Genomic DNA, 20,348 nt, shown 5'->3' with positions numbered 1-20,348 from the left:
AGGAAATGGCAAAACCACTCCAGTATCTTTGCCAAAAAAAAAAACCCAAAAGGGGGTCATGGAGAGTCAGACATGACTAAAAAACTCAACAACAACAAAAGAGAGGTGGAGTATCTTGTTCATTGAACAGCCAAGTGGCCAACGTCACTGGATCAAAGGGTACATAGGGGAAGGGAGAAGAAATAAGTTATAAGAAGACTAGGGGGGTAGAGGTTCATGTAGGCAGTCAATCAGTCAACTAGCATTTATTAATAATTATTATTAAAATTAAAATAGTTAATAAATGTTTATTGGATTAAATTTATTGAATTATTAAATATGTACTTTGTGCCAGGCCCTGTGCTAAATGCCATAAAACAGTTACTTACTGATATTGCTAAATCTTATAGTTTGGCCAAACCTAGAAAATTGACTTGTATTTCTCCCCGATGGGCCTATTTAAACCTAATTGTCAATAACCATCAATTTTCCTTTTCCTTTAGAGTAATACAAACAGTTTCCATCCTGATATAAAAGTATTAATTCGTTAGAGAATTAGCTGCCAGAAGTCACCATGTATAATCTTTAAATGGCAGATAAAGATGGGGCTATTTAAGAATCCCATGAAGTTCATTAATCAGGGGCAGAAGCCAAGACATGATGGGTGCTCAGTGGGGACAATGGTCAGTTACTGGAACACAGGAAATATACTACCTTTGCCTGAGTTGTTGGTTGTCATGAGACAACCCAACAAGAGGAGGGATGCATAGGTTTGTAACGACAATTGATGGCCCATCAGTGAGTGCTGAAATCTGGAGATGGAGGAACGGGATTCACATGTACCACCTGTGTTACTTTGGGCAAGGCTCTTCATTTCTCTAGACTCAATTGAGGGAGCTGGAGTAGTTGACCTTCATCACTAATTGATTTTTCCCCCCATTAATGAGTGCTCATCCCAAGCAAATACCAAATGTTACAAAACCTATCAGTACGCTGAAGTGACAAACTGCATTTGGGTTTGCGTATAACCACTTCTGCAAGTAGAAGCAATTAATAATAATAATAATATAGTTTGCTACTAACCTTCACTATTCCTTCTGTTTCCTTCTTGTGTCCTCCTGATTACTGAACGTGCAAAAGGGTACCTTAAGATGTTTGATATTCCCCCTGGTGCTAGACATGTGTTAATACAGGAAGACGAAGCTTCTCCTCATATCCTTGGTAAGTGTTTCTATCCTTGCATTCTGCACTGAGTGCTAAGGTCTGCTTAAATGGTTCAATTATCAAAGAAATGCTTTAGTTTTGAGAACCAAAAGAATATCTTTTAAAAAGCAGTAATTGCATTGGGCTCAGGAGAGGGATGGGACTTGTGATTTCATTGGTGTAGGGAACTCTCAGGTGAGAAAACTCTCCTAGTGCAGGTTCTCACCTTCCCTGCAGTCTTAAAGAATCATGTGGGGGCACTTAGGGGTAAATGATTAGCCCAGGGCTACACAGACAATATGAGGGTGAAACTCAGTCCAGATCTCTTTGACTGTGAGGTTAGGTCTCTCTCCCTGAGTGAGGCTGATGACTTTTCATGTCTGTGCCTCACAAATCCAATTAACTCACCAGTCAGCATATCACCCTCTTGATGGCATCAGTGGTCTTTGAGATCCAAGAATCATCAACAACAACAATAATAACAACAACTCTCTCCTACGCAAGGTTGTCTTTCAATAATCATATCACAGAATTTCACTCAATCATTGACCTATGTTTACCTCAAAGCAAGATCCAGTTCAGTTGAATAAACATCATACTCCTTGATATGAAGCTTTATAAACATTTGCACACACCATGAACTTAGAAGACTAGTCCTAGTCTGCAAGGAACTTAAAATCTAGTATACAAATAATTAAAATGAGGCATAGACTTAATGACTAAGCCATAATCACTCAAGATACAAAAAGGGAGAGCTAGGTTGTAGAAGGTGGGGGGAGTAGATAAAGGAAAACTTCTGGTGTAGTGGATAGAAGGTTGAACTTGGAATCGGGAAGACCTGAGTTCAAATCCTGCCTCAGAGAATTCCTAGCCATGTGACCTTCTGGCAAGTCACTTAACTTGTCTTGGCCTCAGTTTTCTCTTCTTTAAAAAGGGGGTAATAATAGCACCTCCCTCACCGGGTTGCTGTGAGGATTAAATATGTTAAGTTCTTTGCAAACCTTAAAGCTCTACATAAATGTTAGTTATTATTAGAGAAGGTACGCTTTGAAGGAAGGGAAGGATTTCAGGAAGTAAGAGATTGAGTGAAGAAATAAAATCTTTAGTTTTGGGGATGAATCCTTGTTAGATTGTTAATTCAAGGTAAAAAAAAAGAAAGATAAAAAATAAAACCCTGTCTGCCTCAGTTTCCTCACCTGTAAAATGAGCTGGAGAAAGAAATGGAAAACCACTCCAGTATCTTTGCCAAGAAAACCCCAAGGGAGGTCCTGAAGAGTTGGACGTGACTGAAAATGACTGAACAGTAACAACAAAATGCATTAAGGGATAATAATATTAGAGCATTTGTCTGTGGTTATGATCACTCTACCAAAAGTAGGGCATTCTACCTATTACCATGTTGTAATCTGGTGATGTCACATGTCAGATATTCTCTGGCCAGAACAAAAGCCATGTGTTCTGAGTGTATTTGCACCACTTTGGGGAAAAACTTGGATGATCTTAGCAAATTTCCTCCTGCCCACTCATGCATTTTCCAACTTGCACAATGATCTATACTATCCCCAATGGTTTTTGTTTTTTTTTTTCTGGGCTGCTAATGACCCATTTGAGAAATAACCTGTTCCCCTCACATAAACAAGTCGAACAAATGGACTTTGCCTAATGTTCCACTTCTAAGCCCACACGTAGACTGCAAACATGCTGCTTGCTGTTGTTAAAGCAGCATCAAGCTTTCAAAGGCCCAGTTAATCTCATTTGTTGCCATAGTGAAAATTTCACTCTCTTTTACCCTAAAAGTAGAGAAAGGAATTATTTATACAGGTTTAGTTGAACCAGTTTTTAAACTGAAATTTTAAAGTCGATTCTCACTTATTACTTAAAACAAAAATAGTTACAAATCCTAGAGTTTTGATGTGATTCTTATTTCTCCCAGTTTATCCACCACCTTCTCCCTCCTGTTGGGTGTACAGTAAAGTAAATGAAAACATTATTATTTTTGTGGGCCATAAAATGTTTGCAGGGTATTCATTATTTTCAAGTTACGTGCCAGACTTTACAAAAAGATCACTAGAAAACATGGGGTTCTGCTTTTATCATTCCATGCCAGTGCGCTTTTAAATTTTTAATTTTGAGTGCCAAGGGAGAGTGTGCATACACACTCAATACACAAACATCAGTTTACCCAAACTTAACCTGTTTCCTGTCTCACATTTCCAGCTGTGTATCGGGCATCTTAAACATCTTAAATATGTATGTATATGTATGTATGTATAGGCGTATATATATGTATATGTGCATACATACATGTGTGTACATGCATATACATATACATGTACATAAATACATGGTATACTAAAATTTTATTGCATCTTAAGCTCTATCAAAGCTTAAATATATGCCTGCATGTATACATATATATATGTGTGTATACATAAACACATGTATATTGTATGTATGTATGTATATATGTAGGTACATCTTCCATCGAGGAAGTTTCCTAGAGATGCCAATATTTATATCCATTGTGGGAAGCAGTAGTCATTTCAAAACAATGAGGTATACTGTAATTATTATTCTTATTGTTTTAATGATTAAAGCATAAGGAGGGAGAAATAGCTTTTAGTTTTTTAGAAAAGAATGAATTTACTATGGATCCTTAGTTCCGTCATGCCTGGCCCCTCAAACTTTCCCTTTCTTTAGCTATCAAGAACCAGGCAACAGGGCATTACATTTTAAATGGCCGAGGGGAGGAAGCAAAGTCTCGGACATTCATCGATTTAGGTGTGGAATGGAACTACAACATTGAAGACGACATTGAGACTCTTCACACTGATGGGCCTTTACATGACTCTGTCATTGTTTTGGTATGTGGTATAATGGTTACAATTTCCTTGGTATCATTTTTTAAAAAATTAAATTTCATTGTAATAGCTTTTATACTGGACAGCGTCCTTATTAAAATTGATCTACGTTTGGGTGGTTTTCATTGGATTATTTGGGTTTTTAATGTGATGACATTTAAGGTATTTTTAAATTTGCTTCCACCGAGTTCCTTGCTTTTTGGAAATTCAGACTATCAGGTCAACTTCTTGTATTCTTAATCTCTTAAAGTCTAACTTGAAATCAGTTACCATCCTTCAAACTTCAAACATGATTAGCATTTGGAAAGAGTCAGAGTCAAAGTCAATAAACATTAATTAAGCACCTACTATGTTCCAGGCACCATTATAAGTGCTTGGATTACAAAAAAAAAGGTATAACAGTTTCTGCCCTCAAGGAGCTCACAATCTAATCAGAGAAGACAACACATAAATAGAAGTTGCAGTGGGTGATGGGGAATGATGAGGTCCTAAAGCCAGAGAAGAAGATGGCCTGACTTGATTTTGTCTTTCAGAATGGTGAGTTTCTGGAGATCATGAATCCAGGAAGTCAGATGGGTGGGAAATGATGAAGTGAATGCCCTGGATTCCCTCCTCAAATTATGGAGGATCTCAGAGGAGCTATGTCCAATCTTCATCTTCTACAGTTGGGGATTGGGGGAAAGCCAATCTCCCCAACATGCCTTGGCACTCTCAATCCAAGACTCTACTACATTAATAAATAAGGAAAAGAAAAGCCAAGATAGAGTACCATTTACCTACAGCTTATCATTTTCTTCCTCCTCTGCACACCACTCCCAAACTAGTTTTGAAAATTCTTTCACTGACCTATTTAACTTGGACAGGAATTGACATGTTACCACACATCTGCTTTCCAACACATAACCCACTTAGAAGATCAGTTTTGAGCAAAGAGTCTGGCATCAACAGGAACCCTTGATGCCTCAAGCTCTCAGTAGAATTGACAAGTATTGTAGAATCAAAGGATTCAAGAAATGAGTAGGATCTTAGCCATTGTCCTCATTTTACAGATGGAGAAAAACAGGTATGAAAAAGTTAAGTAACTGGCCCAAGTCTTTCTTTAAAAACAGGACTAGAGAAGATCAAATGTCCCAAACTTCAAAGAAGAAATAGAGTAGTCTGCACACTATGAGCAAGGGAATTTAACTTTTGACTGCTGGCAAAATTTTAGAATATATTATTAAAGTGATACTTAGGGGAAAAAGACAGGGTGTAAGTCATAAAGAGTAAGCATAACCACAGTCATTAAGAATTGGCCAGAAAGAGAGGAAAGGGAAGGGAAAAAAGTCATGCCAGACAAACCTCATATCCTTTTTTTCTTTTTGACAAGGTTATATGGCAGTTAATCAGGGAAATGCAATAAAAGTAGTTGACCTAGATATTAACAACATATTTCACATGCGATTATCTCATGTGGATGAAATGGTAAGATGTGGGCTAGGTAATAAGTAATACAATTAGGTAGAACTGATTGACTTTCTAGACCCAAAGAATAGCCATTCATGTACCAATGACGTTTGAGAACAAGTCCTTTATTGCTATACTTTGGACTAATTGACATCTTTACTTGTGGTTTAAATCAGAGATTCTTAGCTTGAGGTGGTGAAGGAGAGAGAGACAGAGGGAGACAGACAGAAACAGAGAGAGATAGAGATAGACAGATGGAGAAAGACAGAGATAGAGAGCAGGGAGAAAAAGAAAGAACTATATTTGACACAATTTGTTTCCTTTTTGATAATATCTATTTTAAGCATTTAAAAACATTATTCTGGGAAGGGGCCTGTAGGCTTCACCAGTCTGCCCAAGGGGCCCCTGACACAAAGAAATTGGGCCCTTGCCTTACATAAAGGCACAGATGGCATCCTTATCTCTTTTTCTGGTTGATAAAATCTTCGGATAACTAACGTGCTGGATGACAGTCAGGAGCCTAAGACATCTCCATCGACTGAAACATTGGCCCAGTCCCAGTCTATTATGATGAAATGTAACAGCAATAAATGTAAAGTCTTACACTTGGGTTCAAAAAATCAACTTTGCTTGCATAAAATAAGGAAGGCCCAGAATGAGGAAAATTCGTCTAATAAAGATATGGAAGGTTTAGTAGGCTTCAAATTCAATGAGTATACCAATTATATAATATAGCAACCAAGAAAGCTAAGGCAATCTTAAGGTACATTAGTTAAGAAAGAGGTCATTTCCAGCACTACAGGTGCATTGGTATCTCTATATTCTTCCTTAGTGAGACAACATCTAGAACATTACAGTCAGTTCTGGGTGCTACATTTTAGGAACTGGGCATTTTTGCTGACTGTCTCACATGTTAGATATTCTCCCTTTCCTCTTCCATGTCTCCTGGCTTCCTTGGCTTCCTTCAAGATATATATATAGATATCTATATAGATATCTATATAGATATCTATATATATAGATGGCACAATAGGTAGAGCACTTGGGCCTGGAGTCAGGAAGACCTGAATTCAAATCCATCCTCAGACACTAGCTATAGGACCCTGAATGAGTCACTTAGCCTCTGTCTGCCTCATTTTCCTCAACTGTAAAATGGAGATCATAGTAACGACTCTCATTCTCCGCTTCAACTAGAAATAAATGACAGGATCTTGGCCTGTTCATTTAGATGTGGGAGGGTCATTAAAGGCCATCTAGTCCCCAACCTCCTCAACTACATTATAGGGGAATTGTGAGGATCAAATGAAATGGAATTTTTAAAGTACTTAGCACAGTGCCTGACACATAACAGATACTTAATAAATGCCTAATCTCATCCCTCAAATCTCAGCTAAAATTTCACCTTCTACAAAAATCCTCTCCCAATCCCCCTTACTGCAAGTGCTGTCCATCTGAGATTACCCATAATTTGTCCTGTTATATAGCTTGTTTGCATGTAATTGTTTGCATGCTGTCTTCTCCATTAAGCTGTAAGCTTTTTGAGGACAGGGATGGTTTTTGGCCATTCTTTGTATCTTCCATGCTCAGCACAGTGCCTGGCATGTAGTAGGCACTTAAAATTCATGTTGACTTGATAAAGTGGGGAGTGTCCAGAGAGGGGTAACAAAAATAGTGAAGGGCCTCGAGATCATGTCATGTGGAAATTGGTTGAAGGAATTAAGGATGTTTAGTTTGGGGAAGAGAAGTCTTAGGATGTATGAGGCATTAAAACTGCTCTACTCCATCATAGAAGGTAGGCTTGGGAGTAAAGGGTGGAGATTACAAAGAAACTCATTAAGGCCTAGTATTAGGTAAAACTTCTGAGTAATTTGAACCATCTGAAGGGAGAATGGGCCCCATCAGGAATAGAGGGATCTCCTGCCCGGAAGGCAGAGTCTTCCAGGAAACATTGGGTGACCACTCATCAGATGTGCTGTAGTAGGAATTCTTATTCAGGTAGGGCTTATACTGGAAAGCATCTGATGTCTCTCTCCATTCTGAGACTCTAGGACACATAAAGGTTAGATTTTTGCTTACCAGAATATTCTTCCCAGTGGAATCCCAGATTATCCTCTTGAACCCAATTTCCTGAAAGCAAGGCACCTAGTTCAAGTTTATTTTAAAATATTACACCCTTTTATAATTCACTTGATACGATAAGTATGTGATTACAATAGTTGCATATACATCTTTTTTTAAAACAAAAAAATGCTTTCAAAACCCAAGTACAAATTATTGTTTAAAGGAAACCTTATGTAAAATAAAATGACCTTTTGTAATAGGAACAATTTCCCTTTAATTTTTAAAAATAAATTTAGACTTTTCACCCTTATTCTTTTAAAAACACAACATGGGTCTCAACAAACAACCTACTAAAATTTATGGGATACAGCCAAAGCAGTCCTTGGGGGAAATTTTGTATCTCTAAATGTTTATATGTATCAAATAGAGAAAGAAAAGATCAATGAATTGGTCATGCAACTAAAAAAAGCTAGAAAAGGAACAAATTAAAAATCTCCAATTAAATACCAAATGAGAAATTCTGAAAATCAAAGGAGAGATTAATAAAATTCAAAGTAAAAAAAAACTATTTAACTAATAAATGGGTCTCTTAATACATAGCCAACACACCTGATTGAGCTTCTAATTATTTCTGTTTCCTTGAATGAAAAGGAGGCATTTTCCAGCTTCAGTGACAATAATAATTTCAATTAGCATAGAACATTTTACTTAAGAGTTATTCAGCTCCATTAGCCTAATTCACGTGGCTATATTATGTATTTAATAGATTATTCCTCAGGAGAATGACACTCGTTCCAGTTTGACATACAAGTATATCATTCATGAAGACTCAGTGCCCACCATTAACAGCAATAATGTAATCCAGGAAGAATTAGATACTTTTGAGTGGGCTTTGAAGAGCTGGTCCCAGTGCTCAGAACCTTGTGGCGGGGGTAAGTGGACCACATTTTTCTCATTCAACAATGTGGAAAGAAGAGGATAATTTTTATGCATCTCCAGACTCTACATACTTTGTCATTTTAGATCCAGTGATGCATGTTAAGAGTGTCTCTTTTTATGGTTGATATGCTTTTAATGAACTGTTGTTTAAAGCTAGATTTTTTTTTCTTATCTGGGTAAGTTTTTACTTTGGGTCCAAAGTAACCTCTTCAGACTTTCCCCAGGTTCTCAGTATACCAAATATGGGTGCCGCAGGAAGAGTGATAATAAAATGGTGCATCGCAGCTTCTGTGAAGCCAGCAAAAAGCCAAAACCCATTCGTAGAATGTGCAATCTTCAGGAGTGCACACATCCTCTGTAAGTATGATTATGATTATTCATAATATTGCTAGGCTTCAATCTCCAATTCAGATAAAAATGAATGGCAGAATCATAGCTTGTGCATCTAGATCTGAAAGGCCATCTACTCCTTAACCCTTTCATTTTACAGATGAGAAACTGAGTCAGGGAGAAGTTGTGATTTGCCTTGGGCCACATAGACAGTAAGCATCAGAGGCAGATTTTGAATCCAGTTCCTATTACTATAGAACCACGCCAATGGACCTCACCATTTCAGTAAATGTCTGCAGATTCCCATTTAACAATGGCTGCCATGTAAACAGAGCCCAGTGTTGTCAGGTCCTCATTTCATTGTCCCATCCTAATTTACAGACCCATGACGATAGGCTTAGATGGTGTCTGTGTACTGTAGTTCATTCGCTTATTTAATAAACATGTAGTTGGTGCCTACTGTGCGCAATGCTGTGTGAAGGAAGACAAGGTTTCTAAAAGGCAGGGATGAGGCTTGGCTACATTCTAGGCATGAGGAATTGTTTGTGCAAATACACAAAGATTAGAGATGGAATTCAGGCAGCAGCTAATAGTCTAATTTGGATAGGAAACTGAGTTGGAAGCTAGATTTAATTTAGAGGCATAGTAATCAGTTATCATGGTTAATGATCAAAGTTACCTAGATACTGCCTGCTGAATGGACATCTCTTCTGAGCTGTGTCCTAGACATTCCAATGTGAGGATACCTGAACAAAACTTATCTTTCCCAATAAACTTAACCATTCCCCAAACTCTCATTTCTGTTGAGAGCACTAACATACCCTCAGTCATCCAAAATCCAACTTTGGATTCATTCTTGATTTTTCCTCTCCCCCATACCTCACATCTAATGAATTGCCAAGATGTATTGATTCTACCTCCTTGACATTTCTTCCATCTGTCCCCATCTGTCTACTCACATAGCCACCAACATAGTTTAGACTTTCATTGCCTCTCTCATCTGGATTACAGTCAAAGCTTGACTAATTGATATCTCTGATTCATGGCTCTTGTCTTTGCAACTCATCCTCTACAAGCTGAAAAAAAATCATCTTCCCAAGGCATATAGTCTGACCACAATACTACCTTCCTCAAAAACCTTCCTTGCCCCCCATTATCTCTAAATTAAAATCCAATTTCACACTCCATGTTCCAGCCAAATTAGACTGCTAACTGTGCCTTGAACTCAATCTCTAACTCAAATCCCACCCAACCCATAACCAAAAGAGTGTCTCAACTACAATATGCCTAGCTTGGTGTCATCCAGTCTTTTTTTTTTTAATTAAGACCTCTGAGAAGGGAGAACCCCTGACCTTAATGAATTGCCTTTTCCTTTTTTGGACAACTGTAATAGTTAGAAGGTTTATCCAGATATCTAAATTTTCCTTTTCACTATTTGAATCCATTGTTTTTAGTTCTCACAAATCAGGACAAACCAGAGAGTCTAATCCCTTCAAGTACTTGGAGGCAATTATTATGATTCCCCATAAGATTTCTCTTCCCTACACTAACCACCCACAGTTACTTCAACTGATCATCATTTAGGTATTCAAGTTTCTTTATCATTCTGGTTGCCCCTTTTGAACGCTTGCCAGCTTATCAATGTCCTTTCTACTCTGATGTGCCCAGAACTAAATAGGACTATTCTCTCCTTTTTTCTGTGTCTTTCTTAATGTAGCTCATTTCTTATGCTTTCTATTTGGCCTATTCTGCTTTTCCCCCCTTCTCTTCAGTGAATTTTTATGCTTTTTTTAAACCTTTAAGCCCATTCTGTTTTTAAGGTGTTATTCTTTAGTATTTTTTGTGCCTCTCTTACCTAAGTTGTTAATTCTCTTTTTATAATTTTATTGCATCACTTTCACATATTTTCCCAAATTTTACTCTGCCACTTTTTAAAAATCTTCCAGAAATTCTTCTTAGGCTTAGGTCCAATTAGCATTTTTCTTTGATGCTTTGGTTGTGGCTGTTTTCACATTGTTGTCTTCTGCATTTGTGTCTTGTTCTTCCCTGTCATCATAGTGGCTTATTATGGTCAAGTTCTTTTTTTGTTGTTTGCTCATTTTTCCAGTCTATTTCTTGACTTTGAACTTTATGTTAAAGTTGGGTTCTCCTCACTCAGGTACTGTACAAGCTTCAGGCTTTTTTGTGCTTGTTTTCAGAGCTGGTTCTGGGGGTCTGCAAGTTTTCAGTGCTTTCAAGTTAGTGTGATCCCAGGAGACGTATGGTCTTTGTTCTCGTGGTCTGTGCTCTGGTCTTTACTCAGGAAGGGCCCCATCTCTGTTGTAGCCACAAGTGGTTCTGCCTGCCTCATGTTTTTCCCCACTCTAGTCCATCCTCCATGCAGTCACTAAAGTGATTTTTACTAAAATGCAGTTCTGATCATGTTAACCCCCTAATCAATAAACTCTAGTGGTTTCCTATTGCCTCCAGGAACAAACACAAAATGCTCTGTTTGACATTCACAGCCCTTTGTGACCTAGCCCCTCCTACCTTTCCAGTCTTCTTACACCTTACTCCCTGACACGTACTTTTCAATCCAGTGATACTGGCCTCCTGGTTGTTACACAAACAAGACACTCCATCTTTTGGCACTGGGTGTTCTTTCTAGCTGTCCCCCATGCCTAGAACCCTCTCCCTCTTTCACTCCCCCTACTGACCTCCTTGTCATCTTGTAAGTGCCAATTAAAATTCTGCCTTCTACAGGAAGCCTTTCCCAATCCCTCTTAATTGTAGTGCCTTTCCTCTGTTAATTACTTCCTATTTATCATGTACTATCTTGCTGTGTATAAGTTCATTTTCATTTTGTCTTCTCCATAGATTGTAAGTTTTTTGAGGGCAGGGACTGTCTTTTGCCTCTTTTTTATATTCTCTGCTTTTAGCCCAGTGCCTGGCAAATAAGTGCTGAAAAAAATGTTGATTAATAGCAGCTTACATTCTAATGGAAGGAAACAAAATAACCAGGCATGGGGGATAGCAGCGAGTGAAAAGATGCAGAGATGATTGGTAGATAAATAAAGACGCTTATCACCAGAAAAGGAATGATTTTTCAGTCATGTAAATTCACAAGGCCAATCTCTTGGAAGGCAGGAAAGGATGCAAGGTACTTCAGTGAGGAAGTCAGAGATACCTGAACAAAATCAGCTTCTGGGTCCATCATCTGAGTGATAGCTGGCAAAGGCCGACGTTTCTGTGCTTTGGTTTGAACAGTGCTGGTCCTACATAACTAGAACTGTACATCTTTTCCTCCTTTCTGTAGCTGGGTGGCCGATGAATGGGAACATTGTACCAAAACTTGTGGAAGTTCTGGGTATCAGCTCCGCACAGTACGATGCCTTCAGCCTCTCCAGGACGGAACCAACCGCTCCGTGCATAGCAAGTACTGTCTAGGAGAGCGTCCCGAGACCCGAAGACCATGTAACAGATTGCCATGCCCCTCTCAATGGAAAACAGGGCCCTGGAATGAGGTGGGTATGTGGGTTTGAAGCAATTATTTTTTTTCTTCCCCCCTAAATGTAACGATCGTACGATTGGTAATGATGAACTACCTATGTGTGTTTAAAGCTTAAAGCCACAATTCCTCTTTTCAAAGAACTTATAACCAATTGACAAGACAGGTAGCATTTGTTGGTGTGTGTGGTGTGTGTGTGTGTGTGTGTGTGTGTGTGTGTGTGCTTGTGTATGTATATGTGTATGTATTTTCTTTATGATTCAAGGAGGTAGTTTTAGGAAAGGATTAATATCCATTCATTACATCTCTACCTGGATATCTCACTGCATCTCAAAATCAACTTGTTTAAAACTAAGCTTATTCTATTCTCTCTCAAAAGAGAGAGAGGTTCCTAAGCTATTTCTCATCGTGTGTGTGTGTGTGTGTGTGGTAACACCATTCACCCAGTGTCTCATGTTTGCCACCTTATGGTTTTCTTAGATTTTTCCCTCTTCCTCATCTTTTCTAATCTAATCACTTATCAGGTGTGATTGATTTTACTTCAGCATCTTTTTCATCCATCCCCTCCTCTCTACACTAATTCACTCCACAAGTACAAAATGGAGGAAGCATAGTTAGACAGTTTTTGTCTGGGAAAACATTTTTGACTGGAGATAAGGGAATTCTGCGGAGATGGTGAAGTAACTACAGACAGCTTGCCTCACATCACACCACATAGTACAATTAAAGAGCTCCCAAATGCAGAAAAATAAGCAATGATATGAATACGAGTGAGAATTCATACCAAAGTAGTTCTTACAGGAAAAAAAAAAAAGAACTGAAGACCAATTCACTAATCTTCCTTGCACTTTTAGGACTGCTTCCTCACTCCCCAGTCATCATTCTCCCATAGCCTACTGACTGACCCAAGGTGATACCAAGATCTTCATGATGGCTGCCATCTTAGGAAATGACTTTTAGAATGAACCCCTTTAGTAGTCTTCCTACCCACCAACCCATAACCCCTAAAATGGGTGGAGGAATCTATCACACCAAACCCTTTGGCACTAGGCTCCTAACCCCTCAAGTAGCCCAATCACTGACTTGGGGGCCTATTGCAGTTTTAGACACTGCCTTTCAGAGTTAACGGCTTGGAAGCATTTTAATGGGGACCTTATTCTTAGGGAGATTGAGACCCATGAAGCATATCAGCTACAAGCAGAAGAAGAGAAAGACAGCTGGAGATGAGTACAGAGCCAGGGAACAAGAAAGTAGAGGAGGGAGAATATGAGAAATTAAATGTGCATTTCTAGTTAATACATGATAGGAGGAAACAGGCAGTCAGTAGGAGTGAAAGGTAGAGAAGAATCCCAAGGGCAAAGGGTTCTGGGACCATCCCTCATAGCAGTGTCTGGGACCACCCTTCTTATACCCCTCACAGCTAGCCTCTTTAGGTTAATAGAGATTGAATAAAATAGAGAGAAAATTAGAGCCCCAAAGTGACTAGTAAAAGCAGTGAATAGGCCTTGTTGCAGTGGCCACTCAGGGTCTGCCCCCACAATTTGGGGGCACTGACTTCTTCCAACACTAGTGCTGTGAGAGAAGAAAAAGGCAGAGATAGAGCACAACAGTGCTGCTCCTTCAGTTGGAAAAGAACTGGGGCTAAGAAGCATAGTTTCATCAAAGATACCATACAAAAATCAACAGAATAATTGAAAAAATATACAAAAACTGAGGAAGAAAAATGGATAAATATCAAAAAGAAGAACGATCTTTTTAACTTTGTTTTTCCCATTCTAAAAAAATTTAAATTTAATAAACATCAACAGAAAAGAAGAGTGACTTATACATAGCAGAACAGAGAGGGTTGTACATAAATCTGAATCTCTAGCACATACAGCTTGCTTTGTTGAAAACAAAAGAAAACAAAACATAAAAGCAATCTCCATGTTCAACACTTCTCAACAAAGAAAACTGAATCAACATCATCTCAGGAACGTGAATGAATTCCAATTCATTCCGTGAGTCCTGAGATGATAGAGGAGCAACTCTAAGAACCACTGGAAAGGTTCAGAAGAGCAATGAAAGAATTAGGTGAAAACATTGAAGCAATTGGAGCTCTTAAAAAGGAAATTACCAAATCTTACTGGTGACTAGACAATTTCTAGCAATAGATAATGTCACTCTCTGTAATAGTAGACTCTGAAAAAGAGAATGATAGAATTGCATACCAAAAATACAGAGGTGGAAGGTAAAAAAAACTTTTATGAAACATGTTTTTTTTAAAGTTTGTAGAGACAGATACAAAAAATCTGGGAGGAGCAAGATGGGTGATTAGCCTAAGCAAACTTCTTCAGCCCTTCAAGCTCCAAACAAAGGAAGTAGGTATCAGATGTAGATTTATTTTTTATTTAATGAGCATTTATTAAGTACCTACTATGCTCCAGGCACTGTACTAAGTGCTGAGGATATTTGTTGTTGTTATTCAGTCATGTCTGATTCTCCATGATCCCATTTAGGGTTTTCTTGGCAAAGATACTCAAGTGGTTTGCTGTTTCCTTCTCCAGCTCATTTCACAGATGAAGAGCTAAGGCAAACAGACTTAAGTGACTTGTCCAAAGTCACACAACTAGCAAGTCACTAAGGCTGGATTTCAACTCAGGAAGATGAGTCTTCTTGATTCCAAGCCCAATACTCTAACCGCCATACCACCAGCTGGGGATGTACAGAATGGCGAAAGATAGTCCCTGCTCTCAAAGAGCTCATGGTCTAAGGAGTTTTTTTTAGAGCTAAATCTTCATGATAAGGAGAAATAACTCTGAACAAGATAAATCTTGTGAAATGATACCAGAGAACTTTAATACTTAGAGTAATCACACCGCACCACTACAACCACCTTGTTCCATTTACTTGGGGCAGGGAGAACTAAGTCATAGGCTTGTGCTAGGCCACAGACCAAGGGTAGGCCCCCCTGAAGCCATAGTAACTCTGTCCAAACATCCCCAGTTCCAGTCACCAGCAAGAAATAAATGGTAGGTGCTGACTCTGTCTAGTCAGGGCAATGAAAGGAAATAAGTGGAGGGGGAAATCAAGATGGCTGAAACAGTCTGGGTATAGGTAGCCAGCTGCTTTGGTCTTGAGAGAAAGGCAACTGGAAGCTTAGCTGGGATCAGCCTCCCACCCTTATGCCTGCTTAGAGCAGAGATTTCTGGGGCTTCAGTGACTCTTCCCAAGTGCCTTTTACCTCACTTTCTCTACCAAAGAATGACAGATGATGATTCTGTCCAGCCAGGTGAAAGACAAGAGTAGGGATGAGGAAGAATAGAATGAACTGAAAATTGTCCTATCCAACTGGCTGTTTTGGGTGTAAGGGAAAGAGTGGCAACCTAGCTGGGAATGATCCTATAATCTGGATGTTACTCAGACCAGGGACTGGCAAATTCCAAATCCTCTATAAAAGAATGAGGAAATCCTTCATTCTATCTTCAACAGTCTTCAGTACAAGCAAAGGAGAAGCCTGAAAGTGAGGAGTGAGGAATGCAAGAAAAAGGCTGAAAGACCAAATACTTAAAGAAAATGCAGCAATAAAATCCAAGTGCACAAGCAGATAAACCAACAAAGGATACTAAAAACACAAGGAAAAAAATGAGTAAAACTATAAAAAATGTACCATGAACAAATATTTCAATATTAGGCAAAGTGAACCCATTAGTAAATGATTAAAGGGCCTATGGATTCCTCAAAAAAATGATGTTCAAGCAACTTCAGAATGACTAAAAAGGGAAACAATATTCATAAAAAATTAAGAATTTAGTTCAGCAATTAGAATGCTCAATGCATAAAACAGTGCTCAACACAAAATGTAAAATACAATGAACAGAATAGAAAACTTTGAATACATAACATAGAATCTCAAAAAATAGGCGTGGTAGAAAGATTAACAGAATTATAATGCAAAAATACTGAAGTGAAAGACAATTCGGCAGAAGAAAAATTTGTTCAGTCATTTCAGATTCTTCATGACCCCATTTGGGGTTTTCTTGGCAAAGATACTAGAGTGGTTTGGCATTTCCTTCTCCAGTTTGTTTTATAGATGAGGAAACTGAGGCAAACAGGGTTAAGTGATTTGCTAGGAGTAACACAACTAATAAATACTGAGGCTGGATTTGAACTCAAGAAGAAGAGTCTTCCTGACTTCAGGCCCAGGCACTTTATCCACTATATCACCTAGCTGCTCTATAAGAAAAATAAAAGACAAAAACATTAAAAGAACACATGAAATCTATAGAAACCAAAGTGATTGTCCTGAACATATATTGAATAGTGGTAACTAAAGACTCATAGATATCATAGAAGATAATAAATTTTTAAAAAATACCACAAGATTAATGTAAGAAAACTGCCCAGAATTTCTGAATATAGTCAAATAAAGCATTGTCCCCTGAATGGGAGGGATGGGGATGCTGAATCTCACTCCCACTGGAGAGAAGGTATGACTCTGTGGTTGGAGATAGGAACTTCATGATGGATTTAGTCTGCAAAGAGTTTGCACATTCAGAAGCCACCTCATCTTTAGCCTGTTATGCTTCCTTGGGCAATTTCTGGCCCAAGAGAGAGAATTTTTGAGTTCCTAATGGTAGCTAGCACTTTGACTCATAGATAAAACACAGAACCAGAGTTGCTTTTGACATGACCTTGAGGATGGAGAATGGTCATAATGAAGGCAGGAAAGAAACCAGGACCCATGATTTGGGACACAGATTTTGAGTGCATAGTTATCAATTTTAGTTAGTTAACATAGTATGTTAGTAACATAGTTTAGTTAACAACATAGCTCAGAGTAAGCTAACTCCTACCACAGAGAGTCACTTCTATCTGACATTGTTTCCTCCATAAAATGATACTCCTAGGAATGAGGCACAGAAAAAAAAAGTTAATGAAGTCTTCCAAAAGCAGTAGCATAAAAATGAGACAGAAGAGGGAGCTCAAATATTGTACTTCAAAAGCTTTAATCCCACAAGGGACACAAAGAAAATAAAGAAGGTTATAGCCCATGAATTACAGAAATAAACTCTGGAAGGGAAGAGAAATAATGAGGGGAACAAAGCACATGAAAACTTTTTAGAAAAGGGCGAAGTAGAAGAAACTTACTATAAACAAGAGGTGAGAAGGGAAAGAAGATTTTTAACTACACACTTTACTAGATAGGAAATAAGGGACAAAATAAGGGACAAAATGAAGGAAGAAATAAAAAAAATGATTAGGTTAATTCAAAATACTTGCGAAATGTCAGGCACCAGGGAGTAGGAGCTAGAGAAGAACTTGTAAGAATAAACTAGCTTCAGAGTAGAGTAAGTGAAACTAACGTCAGGGACAAAGTACTTACTTAAATGAGGAAGAGGACAAATAAATAGTAAATGGGGAAAACACAAGCCTTAGAATCATAACTTTAAATGTGATTTTTTGAAAATTGAGACATATGAGAGTGGCAGAATGAGTAAAAAAAATAAACGCCAACCATCTGTTGCATAAAAGAAATATCTGAAATAACAAATATGCAATGAAAATTAGGATCTGGAACAAAATATACTACGCATCAGATGAATTAAAAAACACAGAAGTTGTAATCATGTCATTAGACAAAGAAAAACTCAGAAATTCATAATGTCAGGAGAGAGAAATAGGGAAACTATGTTAAAAAATCATAAACAGTGAATCAATATTAGCACTAGACATTTACAGTAACTGGTAAAACATCCAAATTAACAAAGGAAAAGCAATAAAATAGTGGAAAGACATAGACAGTCACAATAATTTTAAAAAACACTTTAATCTTCCTTTTTCAGAGATGGACAAATCTAACAGAAAAAATTAAATAAAAATATAGAACTGAACAAACTGTGGATAAATTTAAATCTGAAAGAAATAGCATCTCCTGAACAGGAATTTAATGAATATGCATATTTCTCAAAACCATATGGTACCTTTATAAAATTAAACTATGCTTTGGATCATAGAGAAATGAACAAAATCAGAAATGCTAAACACATTCTTTACAGACCATAATACAACATCAATGTTAATTAATACACAGAGCACAAAGATCAGTTTGCTCAGTTCTATATTGTCTTTTTTTTTTAACTGAATTTCCTTTTGGATTTTTACAGTTCTGAAAGGGGAACATTAAATATTCATATAGAAGTGACATAACAGTAACCCATTATACAAGATATCTAAAGGATAAAGGACAAGTGAAAAAATATTAAGCTTTATTGATCTCCCCAAAAGGCAAAAAAGAGAACTTTAATAACTAACAACAAATTATATGCCTATGTTTCCATCTACACAAAATCATTCTGAGAGTCATCTTTATTCAAATCAAGAACATTATTCAATGTGGGTATTAATAGACAATGAGAAGGTTTTTGTGAGCTATATTTAACAAAGAAACACATCTTTACAATTTTTCAATTAATTGAAACATTCAAGGAATACAAAATCTCATTGTGTTTTTCTTTCTTTTTTGATTATGGAAAAAGCTTTTGATTTGGCAGAAACAAAACACCACCTTATAGGATCAACAAAATGTCTCCAGTTCATAGATCCAAATTACTCAAGATTCCTTGGAAAATATAACAATAAAATAACCTTAATCAGTCACCTTCTGATAATAAACATCGGATCAGTCATAAAATAGGGAGATATACACCTGACAGAGGTATTCAACACTGAGACAAAAGAGACATACCACAGAGTCTTGATGATTGAGAAATTCTTTGTAAATGGTGAAGTCCTCTGGATGTTCCTATTTGTGGTTGGTATTATACTGATTGTACCAAGCCCCAGAGTAACCCAGTGCCTCCTATAAGACATCTGAAATCACTCAAAATAAATCATTTATCTACACAGGAAAAACCAAGTGGATGAAGAATGTGTGCCACCCATATTTTACCATGTATTTTGATAGCCACCTACAGGGCTTTTCCATGAGTATGTAGGCCTGGGCAGACAGTAGGGTTGGACAGTGTGACTTAGGCCCAGATTTGAAAAAGAGGAAGAGAATGGACTGATTGCTTTCAGGAAACTGCAAAACTCTTTTACTGAACTCAAGCTTCCCATTAAATCAAAGTCTTATCTTATCTTATCTTATACATGATGCTATAGGCAGCAAGCCATGGGATACCACTGCCTCCAAAAATTGGATCTGTACACGGAAGGCATGTGGAGAACACACAGACACACAAAAAACCCAGGAGTAAAGGATGTCTTTGAAGAATTGTATTACAGAAATGTCATAAAATTGTAATGACCAAACTTGGACCTAATGAAAAAAATATGAAAATGTACCATCCTTTATGTGTTACAGAGATAGGGCACTAAGGCAGTGGAATATTGATTTTTTTCCCTCTTATTTTTTGTTAAAAGAGATGGATTTCTAGGAGGAAAATAAACATTGGCAATGTAGGTGATATAAAAAAGGTATCAAAACTTTTTAAAGCAAACAAATAACAAATAAGAAGCCCTACAAAACAGTGATTCTTAACTTGAAGATGGGGTATAAAGAGATAATTGAAAAAAAACGTCTTAAAGAAAAAATGTGACAAAAAAATCCTGAATACCATTTTCAAGAAATCATACAGAAAGAAATCCCCAGAAATTTGTGGATGCAGGAGACAAACCCCAAATCAAGAGAATCTACAGAAGACTAAATCCAACAGAAAGAAACCTCAAGTCTAATTCAATGAAACATTATAGTCAACTTTCAGAACTATAAAATTTAGAAACAAATTTTGCATTCAGAAAGAAAAAAAATCCCTCAAATTCCAAGAGGAATCAATCAAAACAACCCAAAGTTCTTTTGTGGTTACAGGAAATCGAAGCAAAAATCAAAGTATGATATTCAAAAGAGCAAAGGAGACTAGTTAGCAGTCAAAGAAAAAAGATACCCCAGGAAGCTGAGTCTAAACATCAAAGAAAATAATTGGATTTTTACTAAAAGGGAAGAATTCAAATTGTTCCTTCCAAGGAATCCATAGGTGTGCAGGGTATTATTCAGCATATAA

General features: G+C 37.5%; 1 protein-coding gene across 1 annotated transcript in view; it reads left to right on the top strand.

The window, feature by feature from the left end:
• The window catches only part of ADAMTS3 (ADAM metallopeptidase with thrombospondin type 1 motif 3), a 283,034-nt gene that overhangs the window by 246,231 nt on the left and 16,455 nt on the right, over positions 1–20,348 (top strand). The window contains exons 16-20 of the mRNA XM_027854644.1: positions 1,120–1,200; positions 3,883–4,046; positions 8,317–8,482; positions 8,714–8,846; positions 12,115–12,322. Of these exons, the coding sequence (XP_027710445.1) occupies positions 1,120–1,200; positions 3,883–4,046; positions 8,317–8,482; positions 8,714–8,846; positions 12,115–12,322 (752 nt within the window). The remainder of the gene's footprint in view (positions 1–1,119; positions 1,201–3,882; positions 4,047–8,316; positions 8,483–8,713; positions 8,847–12,114; positions 12,323–20,348) is intronic.

The sequence above is a fragment of the Vombatus ursinus genome, unplaced genomic scaffold (assembly GCF_900497805.2).
Source record: "Vombatus ursinus unplaced genomic scaffold, bare-nosed wombat genome assembly UNPS02010461.1, whole genome shotgun sequence".
Lineage (NCBI taxonomy): Eukaryota > Metazoa > Chordata > Mammalia > Diprotodontia > Vombatidae > Vombatus > Vombatus ursinus.
The sequence above is the reverse complement of the archived record's forward strand: the minus strand, read 5'-3'. Positions and strand labels throughout refer to the sequence as shown.